Here is a 12,241-nt window from a genome sequence, read left to right as displayed (position 1 = left end):
CCGAAAATGTCGGAAACGTTCCCTTACCATGCTGTAGGTCATGTAACTGTTTGTTACATGCAATATGTTTTGCAATATGTGGTGTGTTTATGCAGGGCCGGAGAAAAAGCCTGCAAAAACAGTAGCTCACCAGGAGGAGGTTTGATGACTCCTGATTTAAACCAGACTGTAGTTAGGCTTCCTAATAGATCATGGATTTCTCTTCCTATTTTCACAGAAGCTTGGCTAGACCTCTCCCAGAACACCCTGTCTAACCTCAACAGACAGAGCAGGAGGGAGATAGACCTCTCCCAGAACACCCTATCCAACCTCAACAGACAGACCAGGAGGGAGATAGACCTCTCCCAGAACACCCTGTCTAACCTCAACAGACAGAGCAGGAGGGAGATAGACCTCTCCCAGAACACCCTGTCTAACCTCAACAGACAGAGCAGGAGGGAGATAGACCTCTCCCAGAACACCCTGTCTAACCTCAACAGACAGAGCAGGAGGGAGATAGACCTCTCCCAGAACACCCTGTCTAACCTCAACAGACAGAGCAGGAAGGGGATAGACCTCTCCCAGAACACCCTGTCTAACCTCAACAGACAGAGCAGGAGGGAGATAGACCTCTCCCAGAACACCCTGTCTAACCTCAACAGACAGAGCAGGAGGGAGATAGACCTCTCCCAGAACACCCTGTCCAACCTCAACAGACAGAGCAGGAGGGAGATAGACCTCTCCCAGAACACCCTGTCCAACCTCAACAGACAGAGCAGGAGGGAGATAGACCTCTCCCAGAACACCCTGTCTAACCTCAACAGACAGAGCAGGAGGGAGATAGACCTCTCCCAGAACACCCTGTCCAACCTCAACAGACAGAGCAGGAGGGAGATAGACCTCTCCCAGAACACCCTGTCCAACCTCAACAGACAGAGCAGGAGGGAGATAGACCTCTCCCAGAACACCCTATCTAACCTCAACAGACAGAGCAGGAGGGAGATAGACCTCTCCCAGAACACCCTGTCTAACCTCAACAGACAGAGCAGGAGGGAGATAGACCTCTCCCAGAACACCCTGTCCAACCTCAACAGACAGAGCAGGAGGGGAATAGACCTCTCCCAGAACACCCTGTCTAACCTCAACAGACAGAGCAGGAGGGAGATAGACCTCTCCCAGAACACCCTGTCCAACCTCAACAGACAGAGCAGGAGGGAGATAGACCTCTCCCAGAACACCCTGTCTAACCTCAACAGACAGAGCAGGAGGGAGATAGGCCTCTCCCAGAACACCCTGTCTAACCACAACAGACAGACCAGGAGGGAGATAGGCCTCTCCCAGAACACCCTGTCTAACCTCAACAGACAGAGCAGGAAGGGGATAGGCCTCTCCCAGAACACCCTGTCCAACCTCAACAGACAGAGCAGGAGGGAGATAGACCTCTCCCAGAACACCCTGTCCAACCTCAACAGACAGAGCAGGAGGGAGATAGACCTCTCCCAGAACACCCTGTCCAACCTCAACAGACAGAGCAGGAGGGAGATAGACCTCTCCCAGAACACCCTGTCCAACCTCAACAGACAGAGCAGGAGGGAGATAGACCTCTCCCAGAACACCCTGTCCAACCTCAACAGACAGAGCAGGAAGGGGATAGGCCTCTCCCAGAACACCCTGTCCAACCTCAACAGACAGAGCAGGAGGGAGATAGACCTCTCCCAGAACACCCTGTCCAACCTCAACAGACAGAGCAGGAGGGAGATAGACCTCTCCCAGAACACCCTGTCTAACCTCAACAGACAGAGCAGGAGGGAGATAGACCTCTCCCAGAACACCCTGTCCAACCTGTTGTTGACATTAAGCAAGAGTTATAGAAAGGAAGAATGAGGAATATGAGGCCCATGTGTTTGATCAATTGGAGACCACTAGGGGTGCATCACAGTTGTTTGATGTGGGTTCCACTCCTTGTCTCAATTCCTTGTCCCCTGCTCTCCTTAATCTCCATCTCTTCATAGTGCAGATGGAGGAAAGAGAAGACAACCTAGCCTACTAAATTTTTCTATAGCCTAAATCCTTGAATGACATGGTTGGCCACACAATAACACTCAAATTCGATTTACGATCAACACAAAGACATATCAAAGACCATATAAGGGAATCCTGTGTTGCAACAATGTATACATCTTGTATCAGCAGTAGTTTTCTGTTTCCACTAGTTACCACAGTGGAATATTGTGGTATACAGTATATTGTAAAAATGTAAGGTAGGAATAAGGTTAGCAGTGGGATTAGGGTTATGTTGTTACTGTGGTAAATAGTGACGACGATTTTCTGGCCAAAATTTCATTTCCGCTTCAGAATTAATTTACCAAATATGCAAGAACTCACATGTGCTTCAACCAATAACTGATCAGCATGTGTTATCCTTTACTTCCGTGATCAGGGACTTGTCAAGCTCTGATTGGTTTACATAAGCACTACTGTTTGAAAGTGCCTTGTCCTCTCGCGCTATATCCTCTCGCTCTCGATTAGGTCCATAGACACAGAACAATGGGATTAATTTACACTCTCCGCGTTTTAATCAAATCATTTTTGGTCGTTCTTTTGTGGCCCAAATGCGAGGGTCGGGAGTCGGAGTTTAACTACGTCACCTGCGGTTCGCTCGTGAAATTGCTGAACACGAGACACAACGTTCGGCTGCACTCCCATGATGTAAAATACGGCTCAGGTAAGTCATCATTATCAGTAGAGAACTCCACCGTCACCAGTTATTGACGGAATAGTTTAATGCTGCGTTCAAAACAACTGGGAACTTGGAAATCTCCGAATTACTACTTCAAAGGTTTAAAGACAATTTAGAAAACGAGCTCCGATTTGGAAATATCGTTTTGAAACGGTGGGACAACTCGGAATTCCAAATTTGGAACTCGGGCCTCTTTCTAGAGCTCCGACCTTAAAATCACTGAAGTCATGATTTGACGTCGTTTTTTTCCCTGCGTTCCCAGTAATCTTAAAAGCACCATAAAGGTCAATCTTAGTGATTTCTTTGAGTCAAGGCACCGCAGCATAACAAATCCCCTACTGACAGTCATAAACCGGTTGGTCTCCATTTCAAAGCTGCATGTCTGGAGGAAAGATGTTGCGTTAAACCGGGAAGTATCACGGCTTTAAATGGTCATGACAATACGCTAATTGATTTGCTTATATGACGACAGTCTACTAGACTCTGGTCGAGAATCGAGCTCGCAACAATGATGTATCAATCGGTGAGAGGAACATTTGTTCCAACAAACAATGTTTCGTCACTCGATAGTGAAACACATTTGTAACCATGGAATAAGCAGGTGGTTACATTCTAGTGCGGTCTATTGGATACATTTGCCTCCACTTTTTAACCACTGATTTAGACGCGAAGTAGGCCTATTGTAATTTACAGTCAAATGTAAACTATGCTGGATGCAAATCTTGCCATCCCCAGCGATACATATCAGTTGCACCGATTGCAGGCGTACTGTAACGTAATGCGCAACAATAGAACCCACAGGAAGAGGGTTTCAACAGGAAGCTGTAACACATACTGGTTTTAGCTGTAACACATACAGTACTCTATTACAGTAGTAACCAGTCATTCCGGAACTGACGTTTTAGTGATATACCATCAATCAAATCAAAGTTTATTGGCCGTGTACACAGTTTATCTGATGTTATAGTGGGTGCAGTGAAATGCTTCTGTCACTAGCTCCTAACAATGCATTTAAACGTCAAAACAAGTACACAAATAATCACACAAAAACATCAAGAAATGTTGGAACTAATCCTATTGTTACAGTGCATATATCTGTACATATATACACCGGATGAATTTACACTAGATATAGCCTACTGAAAATGGTATGTACAGCAGTAGATATGTTAGTGAGCTATGTCAAGAATCCAGTGTATAAATTGAGTTTCAAATTTCTGTTTGAATTTGACTGCCGATCTAATATCCAAAATAATTTTCTGCTGAAGGTGATAATACTAGAAACGTTATGAGAAAAATGATGTAAGAAACACCACCACAACAACAAGAATAGTGCTCAATGTGACGAGGAACCTGAAACGGGATGACCTTGTCTGTCGTTGCTATCTTGCACATCAAACCCCAAAATTCTGTGAATTTTTTGGGGGACTTAACCTTGTGCTCTAAACGTTTGATACGAGACTGTATATGTCTTTTTAGTTCACTGACACTCTGGAATCAGAAATAGAAGAATGACGGCAAGATGGATGTTTGAGGCAAATCTGTTGACTCCTTTTATAAACTGTAGGCAGTGGGCAGCAGTCTGTGACGGGCGTCGAGAGTGCAGATGATGCCAATAGTTACTGGAGGATTCGGGGGAAGCCCAACGGGACCTGCCAACGAGGCGTGCCCATCCAGTGTGATCAGGCCATCCGCATCACGCACATGACCACAGGACGCAACCTCCACACACACCACTTTAGCTCGCCGCTGTCCAACAACCAGGTAATAGAGGCAGTGGGAATACACACACACAATTCTAGCTAGTCACTGTCCCACAACCAGGTAATAGAGGCAGTGGGAATACACACACACAATTCTAGCTAGTCACTGTCCCACAACCAGGTAATAGAGGCAGTGGGAATACACACACACACAATTCTAGCTAGTCACTGTCCCACAACCAGGTAATAGAGGCAGTGGGAATACACACACACACACACACAATTCTAGCTAGTCACTGTCCAACAACCAGGTAATAGAGGCAGTGGGAATACACACACACAATTCTAGCTAGTCACTGTCCCACAACCAGGTAATAGAGGCAGTGGGAATACACACACACAATTCTAGCTAGTCACTGTCCAACAACCAGGTAATAGAGGCAGTGGGAATACACACACACAATTCTAGCTAGTCACTGTCCCACAACCAGGTAATAGAGGCAGTGGGAATACACACACACAATTCTAGCTAGTCACTGTCCAACAACCAGGTAATAGAGGCAGTGGGAATACACACACACAATTCTAGCTAGTCACTGTCCAACAATCAGGTAATAGAGGCAGTGGGAATACACACACACAATTCTAGCTAGTCACTGTCCAACAACCAGGTAATCGAGGCAGTGGGAATACACACACACAATTCTAGCTAGTCACTGTCCCACAACCAGGTAACAAACACACACCACTTCCCTTCAATGCTGTCTATCAACCTGCCATTGTCCCGTTCTCTTTCTCCAGGAGGTGAGTGCGTTTGGTGAGAACGGCGAGGGGGATGACCTGGACGTGTGGAGGGTGCAGTGTGACGGCTCCATCTGGGAGCGGGACGAGGCGGTGCGCTTCAAACACGTCGGCACCGACGCCTTCCTGAGCGTGACGGGCGAGCAGTACGGCAACCCCATCCGCGGGCAGAGGGAGGTGCACGCCATGGGCACTGCCAACCAGAACAACTACTGGAAGGCTATGGAGGGTGTCTTCATTCTCCCCAGCCAAGAACCGCTGAGACACAATCACGAAGAGCTCTGACGACATCATCAAGCTAATGAGACACCATCACGAAGAGCTCTGACGACATCATCAAGCTAATGAGAGACCATCACGAAGAGCTCTGACGACATCATCAAGCTGCTGCGTCACGATGAGCTCTGACATCATGACGAGCTCTGACGACATCACAATGAGGGCATCAGACATCGTCACATAATATTGCGCCTAGGCTTCGTCTGAAATGGAACCCTATTCTCTATTCTATAATATATACCCACATGACTCTGATCAAAAATAGTGCACTAAAATAGGGAATAGGGAGCCATGTCAGACACAGTCCAAGTCGACTGCAGGATGCAGCTAACTGGGTCAAGATGACGCCTATGACTTTATGACATTCTTTTGTATACCCGTTACCCAACCGGGAACAACGTTGATGACTATTGACTACTGACTATAGGCTTACATTAGGAGCATCAGGCTCTGTGCAGTCAGTCTCTGGTGACGTGATCAGACGGGGAGATGAGAAGGTTGTCTGACAATGAGAATCAGTTGACGTTTTTTGAATTTGACACATCTCTGGAACAAAAATGGGATTGAAGAATTTGGCTTTGTTTAGTTTGAGGGAGATATCAGAGGTATCAGCACCTGAAATCTAAGGGAACCACTGCCATTTCCAGGTGAATCTACTGTGTCTGTCTACTCCTTAGCGACCGACTGCATACATCCTGATGCTAATAAAAACATTGTCTGGATTTTTCACTTCCAAGGTCTACACCTCTAGCTGCTGTGCTTACCCTTTACCTGTAATAATATCACATTTAGACACCACATACAGTGCTGTAAGGCCTTTCCCATGGAACATGACTCACCTGATTGCTTTTGGGAGTGTTTTCTTATTGTGTTTAGACTTATTTTATGTTTGTATGTCAGGAAAGGATATAGTTTATTTGTATAAGGGAAGACAAGATGATTTAAGTTATTTGGAACACAATTTTTAAGGCCTTTTATTTTTTGTTCTCTGCAGTTTTCATTGTGGGTCATCGGGGAGGATATTTTATAGTCCATAATATAGAGCCTCAACTCCATATGTTATGATGAAACACCTTGGTTTGGGCTAGTTGCTCTTTCAATGATGAATCACATCAATAATGACATTGTGGTTCTGTGCCTATGTCCAAGGAATATTCTCTAGTTGTGCAATTCACACCTATAGGCTACTGCACACATCCACATCCACACGCTATTGGACAGAACAAACTAATGTAATGACATAGAAGTCATGTACTCTTACAATAGAGACTAGACGTCAAGGCTGGAAAATTGTCACAGACAAAGTTAGAGAGCATAAAACAGGACCGAGCTCATATTAGTAATATTACAAAGGTTCTTCTTAGAGAATCTGACGGGTGGTCAGTGCAGTGGAGCTGCCATAGAGTTAAATAGAGGACTCTGGATGAGCTCCCAAGTGGCTCGGTGTAAGAGGCGTCACTACAGTCCCTGTTTCGAATCCAGGCTGTATCACATCCGGCCGTGATTGGGAGTCCCATAGGGCGGCGCACAATTGGCCCAGCATCGTCCAGGTTTTACCGGGTTAGGCCGTCATTGTAAATAAGAATTTGTTCTTAACTGACTTGCCTAGTTAAATAAACTTTAAATAAAACAATAAAAATAAATATTAGCCGTTGTAGACTCAAAGATGAGTCTATCTAACTCTATGAGTTGACTACAGACTGAAATTCTAGTTCTATTTGACCCCCCCCAATCAGAACAGACCCTACCTAAAATGGTTGACAAACTATTCCATTTGGATGTATAGAGGCTCTATGACACTGGCCTGTCTAGGGGTACTTCTATGACTATGGTTGACTCTGCTGCCTCAATGCACAGGGCTGATCCTGGATCGGTGTGGTGGGCGGATGGCTCCTGGTCTGCTGCACTGAGAGACTGACAGGTGGTGTTACTAGCTTCCTCTGGGGTTCTCTCTGGTAACTGTGGTGCCTGGGTCAGCTGGTACATTATCATAGGGATCAGCAGCTCCAGCGCCTGGCAGAAGAGTCATGGAAATGGGATTCCCCTGAGGTTGGGATGATGGCTGGGGAAACCTCTTCCTGAAGTAGAGAGAGAGAGTAGAGGAGCAGCCCTCCGATCAGGCTGCAGCAGATGATCAGTTCCAACGCTGGAGTTGTCGTGTCACAAACACTCCTACCTAGAGGACTAGTGCACGGGGGGGTGACTGCAGGACTAGGGCATGGGTGTGTGACTGCAGGACTAGTGCACAGGGGGGTGACTGCAGGACTAGTGCACAGGGGGGTGACTGCAGGACTAGTGCACAGGGGGGTGACTGCAGGACTAGTGCACAGGGGGGTGACTGCAGGACTAGGGCATGGGTGTGTGACTGCAGGACTAGTGCACAGGGGGGTGACTGCAGGACTAGGGCATGGGTGTGTGACTGCAGGACTAGTGCACAGGGGGGTGACTGCAGGACTAGTGCACAGGGGGGTGACTGCAGGACTAGGGCATGGGGAGGTGACTGCAGGACTAGGGCATGGGGAGGTGACTGCAGGACTAGGGCATGGGGAGGTGACTGCAGGACTAGGGCATGGGGAGGTGACTGCAGGACTAGGGCATGGGGAGGTGACTGCAGGACTAGGGCATGGGTGTGTGACTGCAGGACTAGGGCATGGGGAGGTGACTGCAGGACTAGGGCATGGGGAGGGGATTGCAGGACTAGGGCATGGGAAAGTGACTGCAGGACTAGGGCATGGGGAGGTGACTGCAGGACTAGGGCATGGGGAGGGGATTGCAGGACTAGGGCATGGGGGGGTGACTGCAGGACTAGGGCATGGGGAGGTGACTGCAGGACTAGGGCATGGGGAGGTGACTGCAGGACTAGGGCATGGGGAGGTGACTGCAGGACTAGGGCATGGGGAGGTGACTGCAGGACTAGGGCATGGGGAGGTGACTGCAGGACTAGGGCATGGGGGGGTGACTGCAGGACTAGGGCATGGGGAGGTGACTGCAGGACTAGGGCATGGGGAGGTGACTGCAGGACTAGGGCATGGGGAGGGGAGGGGATTGCAGGACTAGGGCATGGGGGGGTGACTGCAGGACTAGGGCATGGGGAGGGGATTGCAGGACTAGGGCATGGGGAGGTGACTGCAGGACTAGGGCATGGGGAGGTGACTGCAGGACTAGGGCATGGGGGTGTGACTGCAGGACTAGGGCATGCTGAGGTGACTGCAGGACTAGGGCATGGGGAGGTGACTGCAGGACTAGGGCATGGGGAGGTGACTGCAGGATTAGGGCATGGGGAGGTGACTGCAGGACTAGAGCATGGGGAGGTGACTGCAGGACTAGGGCATGGAGGTGTGACTGCAGGACTAGGGCATGGGGAGGTGACTGCAGGACTAGTGCACGGGGGTGTGACTGCAGGACTAGGGCATGGGGAGGTGACTGCAGGACTAGTGCACGGGGGTGTGACTGCAGGACTAGGGCATGGGGAGGTGACTGCAGGACTAGGGCATGGGGAGGTGACTGCAGGACTAGGGCATGGGGGTGTGACTGCAGGACTAGGGCATGGGGAGGGGATTGCAGGACTAGGGCATGGGGAGGTGACTGCAGGACTAGGGCATGGGGAGGTGACTGCAGGACTAGGGCATGGGGAGGTGACTGCAGGACTAGGGCATGCTGAGGTGACTGCAGGACTAGGGCATGGGGAGGTGACTGCAGGACTAGGGCATGGGGAGGTGACTGCAGGATTAGGGCATGGGGAGGTGACTGCAGGACTAGGGCATGCTGAAGTGACTGCAGGACTAGGGCATGGGGAGGTGACTGCAGGACTAGGGCATGGGGAGGTGACTGCAGGACTAGAGCATGGGGAGGTGACTGCAGGACTAGGGCATGGAGGTGTGACTGCAGGACTAGAGCATGGGTAGGTGACTGCAGGACTAGTGCACGGGGGTGTGACTGCAGGACTAGGGCATGGGGAGGTGACTGCAGGACTAGGGCATGGGGAGGTGACTGCAGGACTAGGGCATGGGGGTGTGACTGCAGGACTAGGGCATGGGGAGGGGATTGCAGGACTAGGGCATGGGAAAGTGACTGCAGGCCTAGGGCATGAGGAGGTGACTGCAAGACTAGGGCATGGGGAGGGGATTGCAGGACTAGGGCATGGGGGGGTGACCGCAGGACTAGGGCATGGGGAGGGGATTGCAGGACTAGGCCATGAGGGGGACTGCAGGACTAGGGCATGGGGAGGGGATTGCAGGACTAGGGCATGGGGAGGTGACTGCAGGACTAGGGCATGGGGAGGTGACTGCAGGACTAGGGCATGGGGAGGTGACTGCAGGATTAGGGCATGGGGAGGTGACTGCAGGACTAGAGCATGGGGAGGTGACTGCAGGACTAGAGCATGGGGAGGTGACTGCAGGACTAGGGCATGGAGGTGTGACTGCAGGACTAGAGCATGGGGAGGTGACTGCAGGACTAGGGCATGGGGAGGTGACTGCAGGACTAGGGCATGGGGAGGTGACTGCAGGACTAGGGCATGCTGAGGTGACTGCAGGACTAGGGCATGGGGAGGTGACTGCAGGACTAGGGCATGGGGAGGTGACTGCAGGACTAGAGCATGGGGAGGTGACTGCAGGACTAGAGCATGGGGAGGTGACTGCAGGACTAGGGCATGGGGGGGTGACTGCAGGACTAGAGCATGGGGAGGTGACTGCAGGACTAGGGCATGGGGAGGTGACTGCAGGACTAGGGCATGGGTGTGTGACTGCAGGACTAGGGCATGGGGGTGTGACTGCAGGACTAGGGCATGGGTGTGTGACTGCGGGACTAGGGCATGGGGGTGTGACTGCAGGACTAGGGCATGGGGGTGTGATTGCAGGACTAGGGCATGGGGAGGTGACTGCAGGACTAGGGCATGGGGAGGTGACTGCAGGACTAGGGCATGGGGAGGTGACTGCAGGATTAGGGCATGGGGAGGTGACTGCAGGACTAGAGCATGGGGAGGTGACTGCAGGACTAGAGCATGGGGAGGTGACTGCAGGACTAGGGCATGGGTGTGTGACTGCGGGACTAGGGCATGGGGGTGTGACTGCAGGACTAGGGCATGGGGGTGTGATTGCAGGACTAGGGCATGGGGAGGTGACTACAGGACTAAGTCATGGGGACAGCCACCACTCCAATCTCCACACTCTTCTCCACGATGCTCCTCCAGCCCCCCGCCGAAACGAGTGTCCACTGTGTCGACGTGCACACAAACACCCCCTCATTGGTTGCCATCACCCTGGAAACCAACAATCTAAACTCTCAGTTTTCACGCGGGATGCTTGTTCTAGGTCCCAAGAAACAAAGAGATCTTCTGTTGAATCTGACAATTAATCTTGATGGTTGTACAGTCGTCTCAAATAAAACTGTGAAGGACCTCGACGTTACTCTGGACCCTGATCTCTCTTTTGACAAACATATCAAGACTGTTTCAAGGACAGCTTTTTTTCGTCTACGTAACATTGCAAAAATCAGAAACTTTCTGTTCAAAAATGATGCAGAAAAATTAATCCATGCTTTTGTTACTTCTAGGTTTCGACTACTGCAATGCTCTACTTTCCGGCTACCCGGATAAAGCACTAAATAAACTTCAGTTAGTGCTAAACACATCTGCTAGAATCTTGACTAGAACCAAAAAATGTGATCATATTACTCCAGTGCTAGCCTCCCTACACTGGCTTCCTGTTAAGGCAAGGGCTGATTTCAAGGTTTTACTGCTAACCTACAAATCATTACATGGGCTTGCTCCTACCTATCTTTACGATTTGGTCCTGCCGTACGCTACGGTCACAAGACGCAGGCCTTCTAATTGTCCCTAGAAATTCTAAGCAAACAGCTGGAGGCAGGGCTTTCTCCTATAGAGCTCAATTTTTATGGAATGGTCTGCTTATCCATGTGAGAGACGCAGTATGAATGTGAACGGAAAGACACTGGAGCAACGAACCACCCTTGCTGTCTCTGCCTGGCCGGTTCCCCTCTCTCCACTGGGATTCTCTGCCTCTAACCCTATTACAGGGGCTGAGTCACTGGCTTACTGGTGCTCTTCAATGCCGTCAATTGAGTGGGTTGAGACACTGACGTGATCTTCCTGTCTGGGTTGGCGCCCCCCCCCCTTGGGTTGTGCTGTGGCAGAGATCTTTGTGGGCTATACTCGGCCTTGTCTCAGGATGGTAAGTTGGTGGTTGAAGATATCCCTCTAGTGGTGTGGGGGCTGTGCTTTGGCAAAGTGGGTGGGGTTATATCCTGCCTGTTTGGCCCTGTCCGGGGGTATCGTCGGATGGGGCCACAGCGTCTCCCGACCCCTCCTGTCTCAGCCTCCAGTATTTGTGCTGCAGTAGTTTATGTGTCGGGGGGCTTGGGTCAGTCTGTTATATCTGGAGTATTTCTCCTGTCTTGTCCTGTGTGAATGTAAGTATGTTTTCTTTCTTTCTTTCTCTCTCTCGGAGGACCTGAGCCTTAGGACCATGCCTCAGGACTACCTGGCCTGATGACTCCTTGCTGTCCCCAGTCCACCTGGCCGTGCTTCTGCTCCAATTTCAACTATTCTGCCTGCGGCTATGGAACCCTGACCTGTTCACCGGACGTGCTATCTGTCCCAGACCTGCTGTTTTCAACTCTCTAGAGACAGCAGGAACGATAGAGATACTCTGAATGATCGGCTATGAAAAGCCAACTGACATTTACTCCTGAGGTGCTGACCTATTGCACCCTCGACAAC

The 12,241-nt window shown here is 50.3% G+C and overlaps 2 protein-coding genes across 3 annotated transcripts; one reads left to right on the top strand and one right to left on the bottom strand.

Annotated features, from left to right (window-relative positions):
* Positions 1-2,453: 2,453 nt before the first annotated feature.
* LOC120020765 (stromal cell-derived factor 2-like protein 1) lies at positions 2,454-6,626 on the top strand. 2 transcript variants are annotated; one of them, XM_038965524.1, is made up of 4 exons: positions 2,454-2,704; positions 4,287-4,483; positions 5,224-5,555; positions 5,599-6,626. In XM_038965524.1, the coding sequence occupies exons 1-3, from the start codon at positions 2,527-2,529 to the stop codon at positions 5,506-5,508; spliced, it is 660 nt and encodes a 219-aa protein (XP_038821452.1). In that variant the 5' UTR covers positions 2,454-2,526; the 3' UTR covers positions 5,509-5,555; positions 5,599-6,626. The 2 variants fall into 2 exon arrangements, with proteins under 2 accessions (XP_038821452.1, XP_038820690.1); XM_038964762.1 differs by having other exon boundaries at positions 5,224-6,626.
* Positions 6,627-8,523: 1,897 nt separating this feature from the next.
* Positions 8,524-10,758, bottom strand: LOC120050127 (putative uncharacterized protein ENSP00000383309). The gene is made up of 3 exons (XM_038996783.1): positions 10,654-10,758; positions 9,691-10,435; positions 8,524-9,527 (listed from the first exon to the last, which is right to left on the bottom strand). Exons 1-3 carry the CDS (start codon positions 10,756-10,758, stop codon positions 8,524-8,526), a joined length of 1,854 nt encoding a protein of 617 aa, XP_038852711.1.
* Between the last annotated feature and the right edge of the window lie 1,483 nt (positions 10,759-12,241).

The sequence above is a fragment of the Salvelinus namaycush genome, chromosome 1, assembly GCF_016432855.1.
Source record: "Salvelinus namaycush isolate Seneca chromosome 1, SaNama_1.0, whole genome shotgun sequence".
In the NCBI taxonomy this organism is placed as follows: Eukaryota; Metazoa; Chordata; class Actinopteri; order Salmoniformes; family Salmonidae; genus Salvelinus; species Salvelinus namaycush.
Note: the sequence above shows the minus strand (reverse complement) of the source record. Positions and strands in the feature narration are given on the sequence as shown.